Source organism: Eublepharis macularius, chromosome 7, assembly GCF_028583425.1.
Source record: "Eublepharis macularius isolate TG4126 chromosome 7, MPM_Emac_v1.0, whole genome shotgun sequence".
NCBI classification, from domain to species: domain Eukaryota; kingdom Metazoa; phylum Chordata; class Lepidosauria; order Squamata; family Eublepharidae; genus Eublepharis; species Eublepharis macularius.
Window position 1 is genome coordinate 105,686,879 of NC_072796.1, and position 14,106 is coordinate 105,700,984.

A 14,106-nucleotide genomic window follows, 5' to 3' on the forward strand; every position below is an offset into this window, starting at 1 on the left:
CTCATGGCTATACAAGAACAGGAAACGTGTCCAAATTTTCTTTTAGGGCTACACATAACTAATTGCTGGTTCCTTTTTATGGATCATTGCTGACCATGGTGTGGTAGTCATACATCTGTTCAATGCACTATGGAAGAAGTGTAAGCTGTTAGTGCTGAAACAGGCAAAGACAGCAGCTATTAGTTCTTGACCAGATGTATCCCATTCCTTATATAAATCTAAAGAAAATTACTATCCTACCATTTGGTCACTAAAAAAAATCAAAAGACAGGAGAGTGAACACTGTCTTTGTTATGCAGGGTAAGAGATGATGGTATTTTGCTTGTAATTAAATATGGCCCCCATTATTATGGCTGACATTTTTATGCTCTTGTATAGTTTAACTGGTTCACCACTTGCCCTATGAAAGGGCAAAAGATGATAGAATCTACGGCTAGAAACTCTACTAGCCAAATGTTCAATCTTCTAAACATACAGCCCTTTTTATCGCTAATAACTATACCAAGCATACTCTTCTGTTACTGGTGCCAGTTCCGGTGTCTAGCTAAAACTTGCTGATTGTTAGACATCAAGGGTCTACATGAATGTATTGTATTCTTACCAGAATCCCCCGTTTTAGTATTTTATTAACATTAAGACATGAGGAAATTGAAATAGAGAATTCCAAAATAAAATAATAGCTGTGGTGGTACCTGCAGTCCTCAAATACAAGACTTTGAAGCAATCACCAAAAGAACTGCGACAGAGCTAATGGTCTGAATAGCATACACAATATTACTAAGCTGCAACCCAATGAATGCTTTCTTGGACATAAACCCCATTAAATTCAGGGAACTTATTCCCAAGGAAACATGCAGAGGCTTGAACTGCATGATAGAGTTTTGGGTCTAGAGGGATCTCGAGTGCAGCAATATACACTACACTGGGTCACAGATTCTGTGTACTAGTATATTCCACTGAGACTACAGCAACATCAGCAGTTTGCTAATCACCTCCAGAACAGTGCTAGATATGGGGATTCTCAACACTAAGTTTCATTGCACTGATGTGTTGCATATACTTCCCCCCTGTACTGAATGCCACTTACAATCCCATTGCAACCACAAAAATGTCACTAGGAAGTTATAAAACACATACTAAACTCAGGGAGATTTGAAAAAGCTCCTCTGGAGCAAGATCATGTTCTTTTCTTTCCAGCCTGACAAGTAAATTTCAAAAGTATTTACTTAAGTTTCTTATATTTTTCCCTGATAAATGGTTAGCTCAAAGACTTCCCCTTCCTTTATGGCAAAGAAAATTGTGCTATTCATCAATTTACAAACACACTATAACTGTCTTGATAGATTGTAACACATAGATAACATCTGTATTTTTGCATTGCACTAATTCCCAGTGTGGATTATGACCATATGAATACAGATATATGTATTAAAAATGGAATCTAGGTTTATAGATATATTGCCTTCACTCTCCCCTTCATGCATCTGACAAAGCAGGTTCCTATGACAGTAAATCTGTCAGTTTTTCAGAAGCCACAGGCCTTGTCCTTCTTTGTATTAAAAACATCATGAAATATACTGCTGCATATAAGCATCTTCTTTTTATTCATTACTCATTTTTCACCCCTTTTTTAAATTCTAAAATTGAAGTTCCTATTTTGGCCTTCACTGAAGGTTAAAGCAACAAGCAGTCTTTTTAATAAATGAGTTCTATAGCTTGCAAACCAAGTGTTAATTAGTTGTCACCCCCTCCTTTTTATTCAGAGTTGTTACTCTTTTTATTCATTATCTAAACTTCTAAATTCACTCCTGTATTTTCTGGACTCCTGTGCTTAGATACACACATGCATGTTTCCTTATCTACCTTTGAATAAACAGGCAATAAGTTCTTGTGACAAAATTATCAGATGATCTTTCCATAAAAGAAAAAAAAAGGTAATAGAAAAACTGACCCAATTCTCAGTGAAATCCTAAGCAGTGTTACTCAATGGGCATAGATTAGAATAACTCTGCTTAGGATTTCACTGTTTGACCTGCATGGCAAACATTTTTTCCCCAATTCACCCAATATATAATCCACTTTTAAATAGATCACTATTACACATTCACATAGCCATGATGTATCTTATATCAAGCACTACATATTATCTTACTTCCTGCATAATTACTGCATATTACATCTTCCAAATATAAGTATTTATGTTAATTATTTTTTTAAAAAAATCAGCCAGCATCATGCTCATTGTCTCTTTCATTGTTTTTGAAGAAATAATTATACTGAAAATGTAAGCTGCTTTGAAACAGACTTTGAAAGAGAAGTGAAATTTTCAAGTGAATAGTAAAAAATGAAATCACTGACAGGTAAAGCATATGTTGCAGTGAAGGTCCAAAAAGTTGAAATTCACATGTAACTGCTGACACTGTCAAAAGAATTTTGGGAGTGTCCAAAAAAAGAGATATTTTGCCCACTTTTCAGATACACATCAGTGAACATTATCTATCACATTTAGGGGATGAACAAGACCCACCACCTCTAAGTTTTCGGACACTAACATTTGTTCAGGACTGCCAATATTCACATGTGAATGCTGGCATTCTCTAATGTTTACACTTGCATGGTAACAAATATACTGGCCATGGGACCCCTCCCAAACAATAGAAATCAACCAACTTTGCCATAGCTTTAGTTATCCCAAATAAACAAACAAAAGCAAGAACAAAGAGACTGGTCTTTTTTTGCCTACAGCAGAGTATAATTGCCTGAAACAAAATCATAACCACCTTGTGGTTTTGCTGGCCTTGGTGTTTACAGAAATGGAAGTACTGCTCACATAGCTCTGTGTCTGCAGCTGTAATAGATTGCTGGATGCCTGCAGCAGCACCTGAAATGGACATACCAGGGTAATGCAATGGTCTCACAGTAGTGCAACTTCTAGCATACCATATACAATACCTTGAAGAAGTCTCCAAAATGCCATCTGCATTGCACATGTGCTATAAAGCAACCCCTTTCTCCTCATTTTTTCACCCATCCATACATCTGTTTACATTCAAAGAAACAAAAATTCAAAGCTGTATAGCATGCCTCACCCAATTATAAAACAAACCCTCGATTCCAAATAAAACAAAACCCCAAATTATTTTTAATTGAATAAAAAGGCATACTAATCTTCATGCTATGCTCAATATAAATATAAATTCAAGGCAGTCGAGCTATTCATTACCAAAAAATAATAGTATATATACTTACACTCTCTAAAAAATGATTCAGTAATGTGGATTAAGAAATCAGTAAGAAATTGTCTAGTATAAAAAAACCTTTTATGTAAAAGCCAATTATGGCTTTTTTCAAGTATTTTAGTTTTGTTTGTTTGTTTCAGAACATTTATAATGAGTTATTTGTAGGAAGGACTGGTTTTGTGCAGAAAATTGCACTGAAGAGAAATTCATTTCCACCGCAGTTCATTTTTAGAGTGTGCATGTATACATAGCAATTGTTCCATCTAGCTATCTGCTGCAAATACTGGGCATATTTCATGGGAAGTCCTTCTCTATATTCCCCAATGGAAAAAAAGGAAGCTGGCCAAGACTGTTGCTTCTTCGTTCCCATGGCCCTTCCCAGAATATTGTACCCTTTGTCCTTAGTAACAAAACAGGTGAATGTTTGGACAACATATAACAGGCCTCTCTTTTTTATTTTTGAAAGAAGCCCAGTCCCAATCCAAATGGATCAGCAACACCAGATTTCCCTTTGAGATTGTGTCAGTTTGCAAGTTAAAGGTCAAAGAGCAAAGACATCAAACAGTTCATGGTAAGGAAATTCAGACAGCAAAGGATTTTTCACAGAAAACAATGTTTAACTCAGTAATGACAGTCAACATATCAATAAAGTTCAAGGCAAGCTGTTCATTGTTTCAAAAGCTAACCCACCTGGAATCCTAGCTTTCATAAGAAGCCAGGAATCTGACTGGTGGGGTGCATTCTTTCTGAAAAGCTTTAATAAGTTCACAGCTCGGTGACTGTAAAAAGCCTGTGACTGCAAGAAGCAGCTCCTAAAATCAATAAAAGAGGTCTGTCAGTTGCTGACTTTTCTCTAGGAAAAAAATGTTGATACACAACCTGCTCTGCAGGTCACATGAAAATGACAATACTGCTGTTAGCACAAAATTACACAGGATGACATAATGCTTTGGTGGTCCCTTGGCTCTGTCAGCAGTTTAATGCACAGATAAATGCCACAGATCTTGTTGACCCTTTGAGAACTAAGGCAAACACTCAAACGGTATCACATTTTAAAAACCATGTAACAGGACTGTTGCTTTCTAGATTTTGGTAAGACTGTGCACTACACCTGCGCATGTTCATCTTTCATTATCCTGTATAGTAAGGTTTTAATAAACTGTAAGTTAAACAAGATTAAATTTAAATAGCTAGTCCAGTTCTTGGGCAGGAAAATTCCACCTCTTGATGAGATTTCCTGATCACATCAAAAATCTCACGTCCCTGGTGCTTTTGGTCTGAAGATGAAGAATAATTTTTTATGAAAGTGGTATAATAGAAGTATTTCCTATGATTTAAACAATAGTTTCTTTTGTTCTAACATTGTTTCTGATCAAGCTGGTTTTGGAGTACTACGAAACATGTGCAGACCATTTTGTTCTTTACTGAGAACATACACATAATGCATGGGGAATATTGGGGTCTGGTTCATTGGAGATACTGCTACAGGAAGATGAGAAGGAAAGCAGTAGAGGTGTGGCAGGATATCTGGAATTGCTTGTATCTAGTGTGGAATAACATCCTGAGCAGAGAGGTCAAAATTGTAGTTAGGTAAGTTTTGAATTCTACAAATTATTTGTTTAAAAAATCACACAAACTAATGGCCAAGTTTGCTTCTGTTATATTATCATTAAAAGTGCAAGCAATTAAAATTATAGGTTATTTTAGTAGTATTGTAATTGTGTGGCAGCAGGATAGCCCACTTCCTAACATCTCAACAGGGCTACAATCAGTCCTGTAATGAAAACCTGCTAGTCCTGTTGCCTGCCAACATATTGACCCCAGCTGCCATGTTTCATTATATCATGCAATTTCATATTGGAAAGTGACAGCCAACATTAGACCTGTGGAAGCAGCAGAAAGAAGGGCAATAGAGAAAGTGAAGCTGAGAAGGAGGGAGACCGGTCTCTATGAATCTGTTATGGTTTAGGGACCATCTAATAGGAGATAAGTATTGGAAACTGGGATCTCTTTAAACTGAGGTTTTCTGCACTATTGCTGCGTGGATCTATAATTTTGGTCAGTCAATGCTAGCAGATGTTGAAATTGTATAGTTCTCAAAGGGTCACCTATTACATACCCAACATCAGCATTATGCTTCACTGTAACATTAAGTGTCACCTTAGTTCACTGCAATCTACTTCAAACTCTTGCTGCTTTCTACTCTGGTTTCAAAATAAATGTTCCTGACAGACCTATGGAAGGCCTGGGGCTGTTGGCCTGGTACAACTCAGGAGGGAAAAAGACTAAAAAAGATGAGACAGGAAACGAACAAAAAAGATAAACCAATCAATAAAAAAGATACTATCTGAATATAGTAATGAATATAAATGTGTTAAAACATTGAGGACATAGCTCAGAACAGCTGTATAAAACACAAAATGAATGTATTATTAAGGCTGTTACTATATTGCAGATATTTTGGCCCCTTGTTTGTTGGAAAATGGCTGTCCAGACAGTCTGAAATCCTGCGTGTCATCCTTGTCTCCCACTTGACAAAAATTATCTGTAGGAGTATAGGATTATATCCACAGCTGACAGAAAGCAATCCTCTTTGGAGACAAAGCTGTTTTGGGTCTTCACACTTCCTGAAAAGTTCCATTGTGATTGTTGTGTTATCGTTGCTGCATTTGTTTGTTTTTTAAAAAACTGATTACATTTTTTTCTTTTTTAAAACCTCACATAAAACTCTTTCAAAGGGGAGCAGGCTTTAAAGGAGATACCCTCCCCCCACAAGAGACACCGGAGATTCCTGTTTTCATGTTGTGATATTTCCTCTTCTTTAGTGAAAATCCTGATAGTTTGCATTGGGTATTGAGCGTGCAGAGGAAAGGCTAGAACCGAATGACAAAGAAAGACAAAGGACTGGAGAAACGGCAGATACTGTATATGACGGAAGCTTCCCACCGGAGTGAATTCTCACTCATGTGCAGGGCAGGCAGCCCCCTCCCCGGGTTTTAAAGATCAGCCCTGGTCGAGGCGGACAGATGCCTGCTCCTAGCTAGGAAACCACATAACAGCTCTTGTGTTGAATCTGAAGTTACCACAAACTCCTGGGAGAGAGAAAAAACCCTACATCACACCCATTCTTGCATAGAACGTTTGCAGTACAGTATGTGACGGGGTGTTCCTTTCCTCTTGAATTGGAACACAGTGTAAACCAAGACAAGGAGGCACAAGGCCAGAATGCAGGGAATGACAATGGCTATGGCTTTCACAGTGCTGGCTGTGTTGTCCAGTTTGATGACAATGTCTACGTCATCTTGAGGGCTATGTCGGTCTTTGTCTCGATCTGCTGGTCCATCACAACCCATAAAGTCCTTGAGGATGGATCTAGGATAGCCAGATTCTACTCTCAGCACCTGGTTATTGAATTTCCAGTACTCCTTGCCTTTGTAGAAATATGTGAAGCCTGAAAGGAGGAAAAAAGTACAATTATGTTAATATTTTAATTTCTAGAATCCACAAGTGTTAGCAATAAACTACTGAAATTGAGAGTGAATAGTAACCATTAAAATGGAATCAAATCATTACTGGGTGTCATTAGGTACTGCAGTCAGGAAGACAAGACCAATTTTGGCTACATTCATGGAACTGGTAGAGGCATTTTTAAAAAAAGGTCTTTTCCCATTGCAAATTCACCCTTCTCACAAAACCCACAGTAAAGACATACATGACTGTTACTTGACCCATGAGAACAAAACATCCTAATATATGTTGATGGGGACTAAACTGGCTGAGACATAAACCATAAGACAAGGACACAGACTGGTCCGTGAATATGCAGCCGAGTTCAGACGGTATGCAGCCAAAGTGCGTGATTATCATGAAGGAATTAAGATCGAGTTCTTTCGAAATGGACTAAACACTGATCTACTCACTAAAGCGCTAGTACAAGATGACCCCAGAACCCTTCTGGGATGGATCCAATTGGCATGTGAGGTCAAAAACCAAGACCAGGTAGTGAAGCTCGTGAGGATGCAACAACGGGAGCCAGGAAACCGCCCTTGGAACTCAGAGGAAGAGAGCCAATGATGCGCAAACCACCCTTCCCAGAGACAGAAAGAGTTACACGTTGGAGAAGAGGCTTGTGCATCCAATGCAGGGGCATTGGACACTGCATCCCAGTGCCTGGGGAGATGAGAATTCACTGGGAGGAGCTGGCCCATGAGGAAAACAACGACTCCACCTAAACCTTCAACCAGGAAGGCACCACTAAGACACAGCTGGCTAGAAGCCGGTTTGGAAGCTACCGAACCTCCGGAAAAGGTGGGTGAGGACCCCTCAGAGGGAGAGGAGGACCCACCCACCCAACTGTCGGGAAGCAAGAACAACTTGCCATAAAAAACCCCGCCAGCAGATCCCAAAGACAACCGCACCAAGGAAGGTGAGAGAAAAAGGGGCCCTACTTTTTCTGCCAGTAACTTTAATTAACCCTAAAAGGGGGACTCATGTGAGAGTGCAAGCATTAATTGACTCGGGTTGCACTCGGGACTTAAGAGCCCCAGCTCTAGTCACAGGGCTGGGACTGGATATAATAAAACTATACCAGACCATCATGTTTAAGCAGATGGATGGATATCGCATGAAAGGAGATCCTGCCAACTATCAAACTGAATTGGTCCCAATGGGCATGGGAAATCACTGGGAATCCAGAATTTTTGTAATTAGCACAATTGCCAAATATCCACTGGTGTTGGAGAACCAGTGGCTTTGGGACCATGATCCGTACATCAAATGGAACACGGGAAAGCTACATTTTGATGGGAGAAATTGCATAGGCCATGTATGGGCCTATGAATGGGGCTGAAACGCACCCCCTGCTTTAGATACTGTATTGCTAACCAGTGAAGAGGTGGAACAAATCCTCCTTGAATATCAGGACTTAAAGCAAGTGTTTGATGAAAAGGAAGGGGATGAACTCCCCCCCCCCCACACACACAGGGCTACAGACTGTGCCATTGAACTAATCCCTGGGGGGAAGTTACCTAAAGGGAAACTCTATTCTATGAGCCCGAGGGAAAGAAAGGAACTGAAAGAGTTCATTGATAAAAATTTGGTGCGAGGATTCATCTGCCCAGCCAGCTCCCCCCATGCTGCACCAGTATTGTTCCACAAGAAGAAAGGTGGGGGGCTAAGACTATGCACAGACTATCATGGGATAAATGCTGTGTCAACGTCTAATGCTTACCCCCTCCTGCTTATCAGAGATTTATTGAGCATGGTGGCGGAAGCAAAGATTTTTTCTAAACTAGATTTAAAAGATACGTACTTCTGAGTGAGAATAAGGGAGGGGGATGAATGGAAAACTGTTTTAACACCCCATTGGGGCAATTTGAATATGCCTTTCAGAATACAAGGGGCCCCTGGGGGTTTTATGAATTTAATCAATGAAGTTTTGCATGAATACCTGTACAAAGGTGTGGTTGTTTACCTTGATGACGTGTTGATTTATTCGTAAGATTATTATTTGCATGTAAAGCTGGTCAGAAAGGCGCTGACAGCCTTAAGAAAGCATAAATTGCCAGTAAAACTGTCTAAATGTGAATTTCACAAGGAGGAGTTAGACTTCTTGGGTTACTGTGTATCTGGGCACGGACTGAAAATGGATTCAGCTAAAATCCAAGCCGTACTGGGATGGGATCCCCCCCAAAATGAGAAGACAGTTAAATCCTTCCTGGGCTATGCCAATTTCTATAGACCATTTATAAAAAACGATGCCCAGATCTCCTTACCCTTAACTGACTTACTGAAAACAAAAGGGAAGGGACCTCAAGGAACCAAACCCAGTGCTAAATTAAACTGGACTAAAGAATGCCAGGAGGCATTTGATCACTTTAAAAACCTGTTTACCTCACAGCTGGTCCTGCAGTACCCAGATGAGATCCGTAAATTTATCGTACAGGTGGACGTGAGCGACATTGCGATTGGGGGCGGGGTACTCCTACAAATTGATGAGTAGGGAACATTGCATCCCTGTGCATATGTGTCCAAAAAGTTTTCTGAGTCTGAGCGCCACTGGACTGTATGGGAAAAAGAAGCTTCCTCAGAGAAATTCGCGCTTACGACTTGGAGGCACTGGTTAGAGGGGGCCAAGGTGCTATTTGAAGTGTGGACTAATCATAAAAACCTAGCTTTGCATACCCCCCGCACGTTAGGCGCCAAACAGTAAAGGTGGGCAGAATTCTTTTCCAAGTTCAACTTCACTCTGAAGCACCTCCCCAGCAAATCTAACTTCCTGGCAGATGCGCTCTCATGCATGCCCCAACATGAAAGCCAAAGGGAGGAGGTGATTGACACGATGTTCTCACCAGCCCAGTTGGGAGGGGCGGTGACTACCAGCAGCCAAGCTGCGCAAAAAAGCCCGGCACCTAGCCTCCCTGCATGGGGGGAGAAAGTTAAAACGGAGATGGAAAAGGACGGGGAAAATGTACCGAAAGCCAACCTGAAAAAAGAGGAAGACGGTAACTGGTAGAAAACTGATAAATTATACATCCCAGCCAGCCTGAGAGCTGCCTGGGCATTTTGGATGTTTGAAAACCTTGCATCTTGTACAAAGGCAGTTTTGGTGGCCAACTATGAGAAAAGACATTTTTCAGTATGTATCTTCTTGTCCAGGGTGTACAACGGGAAAATCCAGAAGGGGAAAAACCCTTTGACTGTTGCAACCACTAAAAACCCTTTCCATGGGCTGTGGTCTCGATGGACTTTATCACTAACACACTGTCATATAAGCAGAATATGCTTATAACAACTCCATACACAGTTCCACAGTGCCTCCCCATTTAAGGTAGCACAAGGCTACAAGGGAACAGCAACGCCTTTTGCTCAGATCCCAAAATCTCAGCAACCAGGAGATCTAGGGGAATGGTGGACTAATTTAACGATCTGCTTGCTGTATCAGACAGGATATTCCAGAGCTGGAAAAAAGTACAAAGCAGGGCAACCAAGAAGATTAGGGGTTGAGGCAGCTTTGCTATAAAGAAAGGCTGGAGAGTCTGGGCCTTTTCAGTTCAGGAAAAAACAGACAGCGAAAAAGAAACATGATAAAATGCTGTGAAAGTATGTGTGCAGTGGAGAAAGTAAGTAGAGAAACCTTTTTCTCACTTTCCTATAAATACTAGAATTCAGGGGCACCAATGAAAGCTTTGGGGGAATAGGTCCAGGACAGACAAAAGTGAATACTTTTAAAATTACTCTACAAGTAATTTTACAAGTAATTTAAAATTACAAGTAATTTAAAAACAAATCCACTTTCTATCACTTCTTAACAATTACTCAATTTCACCTTAAATAATTAATATTTTGTTATAAACATTATATTCAGTTTGTTTCTGCATATTTAATCCACCTGAATGTGGATTAAAAACACATCCTCACAACTGGATCATGTACACTATAGGGGGGATTTTTCTACAAACCTGGGAGAATAACAGGGGGAAAAAATCTCAGAATGAAAAAAAGGTGTCAGAAAGTGGGGGCAGTGGGCAAGACAAAGGCAACTGCACTTAGAAAACTGGCAGGAATTAATGCTTTGATTTTTATTTTTTTTAAAAAACCTGACATTTGCACAAACTACACTCAACCTGAGTCCACCTTGCTCAAAGAGCCCCTGCCCAGCTCAGGACCACTGGTCAATTCAAGGAAATTACAACGCTATGTTATACCATCTGAACTGCCCTTCTCTCTTAAGCTGCCTGGACTGACTCTGTTCCAAGGTACTTGTACAACTTGGAGAGGAAATGCTACAATATGCTGCCAACCCAAAACAGGTGTACACAGCTTCATATTTTCTGCGGGGAGCTGGAGTTTGATCATTCAGAATTCCAGGGTAATTACAAATGGGGCCTAATTGCAAAAGGCTGCCTCCCTGCCAAAAAATTCTATAGCATTTCACTGTCCCAGCTGAACAGTGGCATCAGTCCAGCATGAAACAAACTTTCCTGATGGGCAAATTTCCTCCCACTGTTTATGAATGGCATGCAAACAGCTGGAAGCTGCTTCATCTCATGCTATACCTCTTGCAGTCTTATAGGTAATTAGGAAAAAGGCTGGGCTTCACAGAAAGTGCTGGTTGCAGAAGACAGGGAATTAGATATCTGTTTCAACAGCTGACACAAAAATTAGACTTCTCTGGTTTTGTTATCTTCTTGACTGTTCTAAAATGTACTTAAAAGCTCATGGCTCTTTCAGAGCCAAGCTACAAGTGACACCTGACACAGGTTGGACACTTGTCGGCTTCCCTCAAGTTTTGATGGGAAATGTAGGTGTCTTGGTCTTGCAGCTTGGCTCTCCATTTAACTGAAGTTTCCAGAACACCCCCCCCCCCACACACACACACCCAGTGAAGGGGAAGAGGGGCGCCCGGCGAGAGCCCAACACCTGCACTCCCCTCCCGACTGCATGTTCTCCTTCCCATAGACTGCTGCTCTGTAAACTTCAATTAAATGGAGAGCCAAGCTGCAAGACCAAGACACCTACATTTCCCATCAAAACTTGAGGGAAGCTGACAAATGTCCAACCTGTGTCAGGCATCACTTGTAGCTTGGCTCTCACTTTTATGATGGAACAACTTTTTAAAAAATCCTTGCATTGTTATGTTATATAAAACTCTTTCTGAAAGTTTAGGCACATGACATTAGACAAGACTCTTGGGATCTTGTAGTTTATATTATCCAAGTAAATCTGAGTACTATATTCAAAAACCAAACTTTAGCACAATAGTGACTTTTAAAACAACTATAATGCTGTTGGCTGCTGAAATATTATACAGGTCAACGGAGGTCTCCCATCCAATTACTAACCAAGGCTGACCCTTAGGTTCTGAGATCTGACAAGATTAGGCTCACCTGGGTTATCCAGGACAGAACATATAGTTCAATAGGACAAAAAGAGAAAAAAAAGATATGTAGTTTTCACTGATGTCAAATACACTCATAGAATCAAAACACTCTCCCAGAAGCTCTACTACATCAATATGGGCCAGTTAAACAAGGGACTCCAAATCTCTTCAGAGGGCCAAGCTACACATGACGAATGACACTTGAACGGCAAGTGTATTTCTCCCTGTTCACTTGCCCTCCACTCAATCCACTTGCCGTTCAAGTGTCATTCGTCATGTGTAGCTTGGCCCACAGTAAGAGTGCCTTTTTCTGCATACTCCTTTATTACTCAAAACACCTCTCCTCAGCATGTGACTCCACCCCCAACTGCATCCCAGGACCTGCATTAAGGGGTGGGGGTAGTTCCGCAGTGGTAACACTCCACTGGTCAATTAGCTAAAGTGGCCCTCTTGAACAACTACCAGAGACAGGCTTCTCCTGTGGTTAATTACAATAAAGTTCAGTAAGACTGTATATTATTTTTTACTCCTTTTTTCTTGTCAAATTCACTCACTTGAATCCTTTTGAGGCATTGAGCTTACTAACTGCAAGTAAATGAAGTGTATGCCACCTTCAGTTCTCCTCGGACTCACAGGCACCGTAATGTGTGAACAGGGCAACCCACATATTTCATGTGTGTGAACATTCTTGGCACATAAACATGAATTTTGAAAACTCCAGTGATCACTTCACACATACCAAAGCTGAATACACATCACAAATAAGTGCATTGTCCTTTTTAGTACATGGTGATCATGTGTATGAAGAGGATTACAGATAGCATCTGCCTGATACATGTCACTGTAACATATGAAAAAGTTCATACTTAGCTTCCAGTCTAAACACACCTGTATTTTTCTTAGCCTCTAGCCGCCTTTTCTCTCCCAGTGCCCTAATGGAGCCCTTTCTCTCCTTTCTCCTATGCAATCTGAAACTGTAAAGTTCCTCACCAGAATGTAGTGATCCTCTATAATATTTTTTCTCTCAATCTCTCCATCAACTTGTCTTCACTAAAACCTGCTTCCCTTTTGAACATTCCCTCTCCTCTAAAAGTTAAAGATTTGGACTTTTGCTTTTCAAATTCTCTCATTTACATCCACTGCTCGGTACTCTTCTCTAACCATTTCTCAGACTTTAAGAGGGGAAAATAGATAGTCACTGCTGGGGGACTGGGGCAGAGAAAATGAAGAGAAACCTGCAGTGTGGAAGACCTATTGCTGCTGTGTTATACTGGCTGCTGCACCAGCAATGGGGGAACCACATGAGCCTCTGTGGAAAACACCCTTGTTCCTCAGAGACATCCATGTTCATATTTACAAGATCTCTGACATAACGGCCTCCTTTCTTCTGCTCCAGATTTGTTCTGTTGACCTCAACCACCAACCCCTGCCGTGGGCACTCTCTTGATATTGTCTTCACCAGGGCGTTTTTTCCGGGAAAAGAGGTGGTGGAACTCAGTGGGTTGCCCTCGGAGAAAATGGTCACATGGCTGGTGCCCCCACCCCCTGATCTCCAGACAGAGGGGAGCTGAGATTGCCCTCCATGCCACCGAGGGGCGTGGAGAGCAATCTCAGCTCCCCTCTGTCTGGAGATCAGGGGGCGGGGCCACCAGCCATGTGACCATTTTCAAGAGGTTCCAGAACTCCATTCCACTGCATTCCTGCTAAAAAAAAGCCCTGGTCTTAACTAAGAACTTCCGTCTCTGACCTCTCTACTGTGGAATTTCCTCTGCCTGGCCAGCATCTCATCTCCTTCAGTGCTGCACATATTCCACAATAGCCACACACAGTTTCCTTCTCCCTCCTGTGCAAGCAGCTAGAAATTTAGTATATTTTTTAAAATGTACAGATTATATTTGAATCTAGGGCATATAGGTACTAGGGGGATTGGAGGGCTGGCCCTTTTGAGGATGTTTCAGGTTCTCTGAATATTCAACTTTTTTTTTA

At 40.9% G+C, this 14,106-nt stretch overlaps 1 protein-coding gene across 1 annotated transcript in view; it reads right to left on the bottom strand.

The window, feature by feature from the left end:
* Positions 1–3,292: 3,292 nt before the first annotated feature.
* The window catches only part of MMP16 (matrix metallopeptidase 16), a 218,859-nt gene continuing 208,045 nt past the window's right edge, over positions 3,293–14,106 (bottom strand). The window contains exon 10 of the mRNA XM_054984945.1: positions 3,293–6,690. Coding sequence (XP_054840920.1) covers positions 6,356–6,690 — 335 coding nt within the window. The 3' untranslated portion in view covers positions 3,293–6,355. The remainder of the gene's footprint in view (positions 6,691–14,106) is intronic.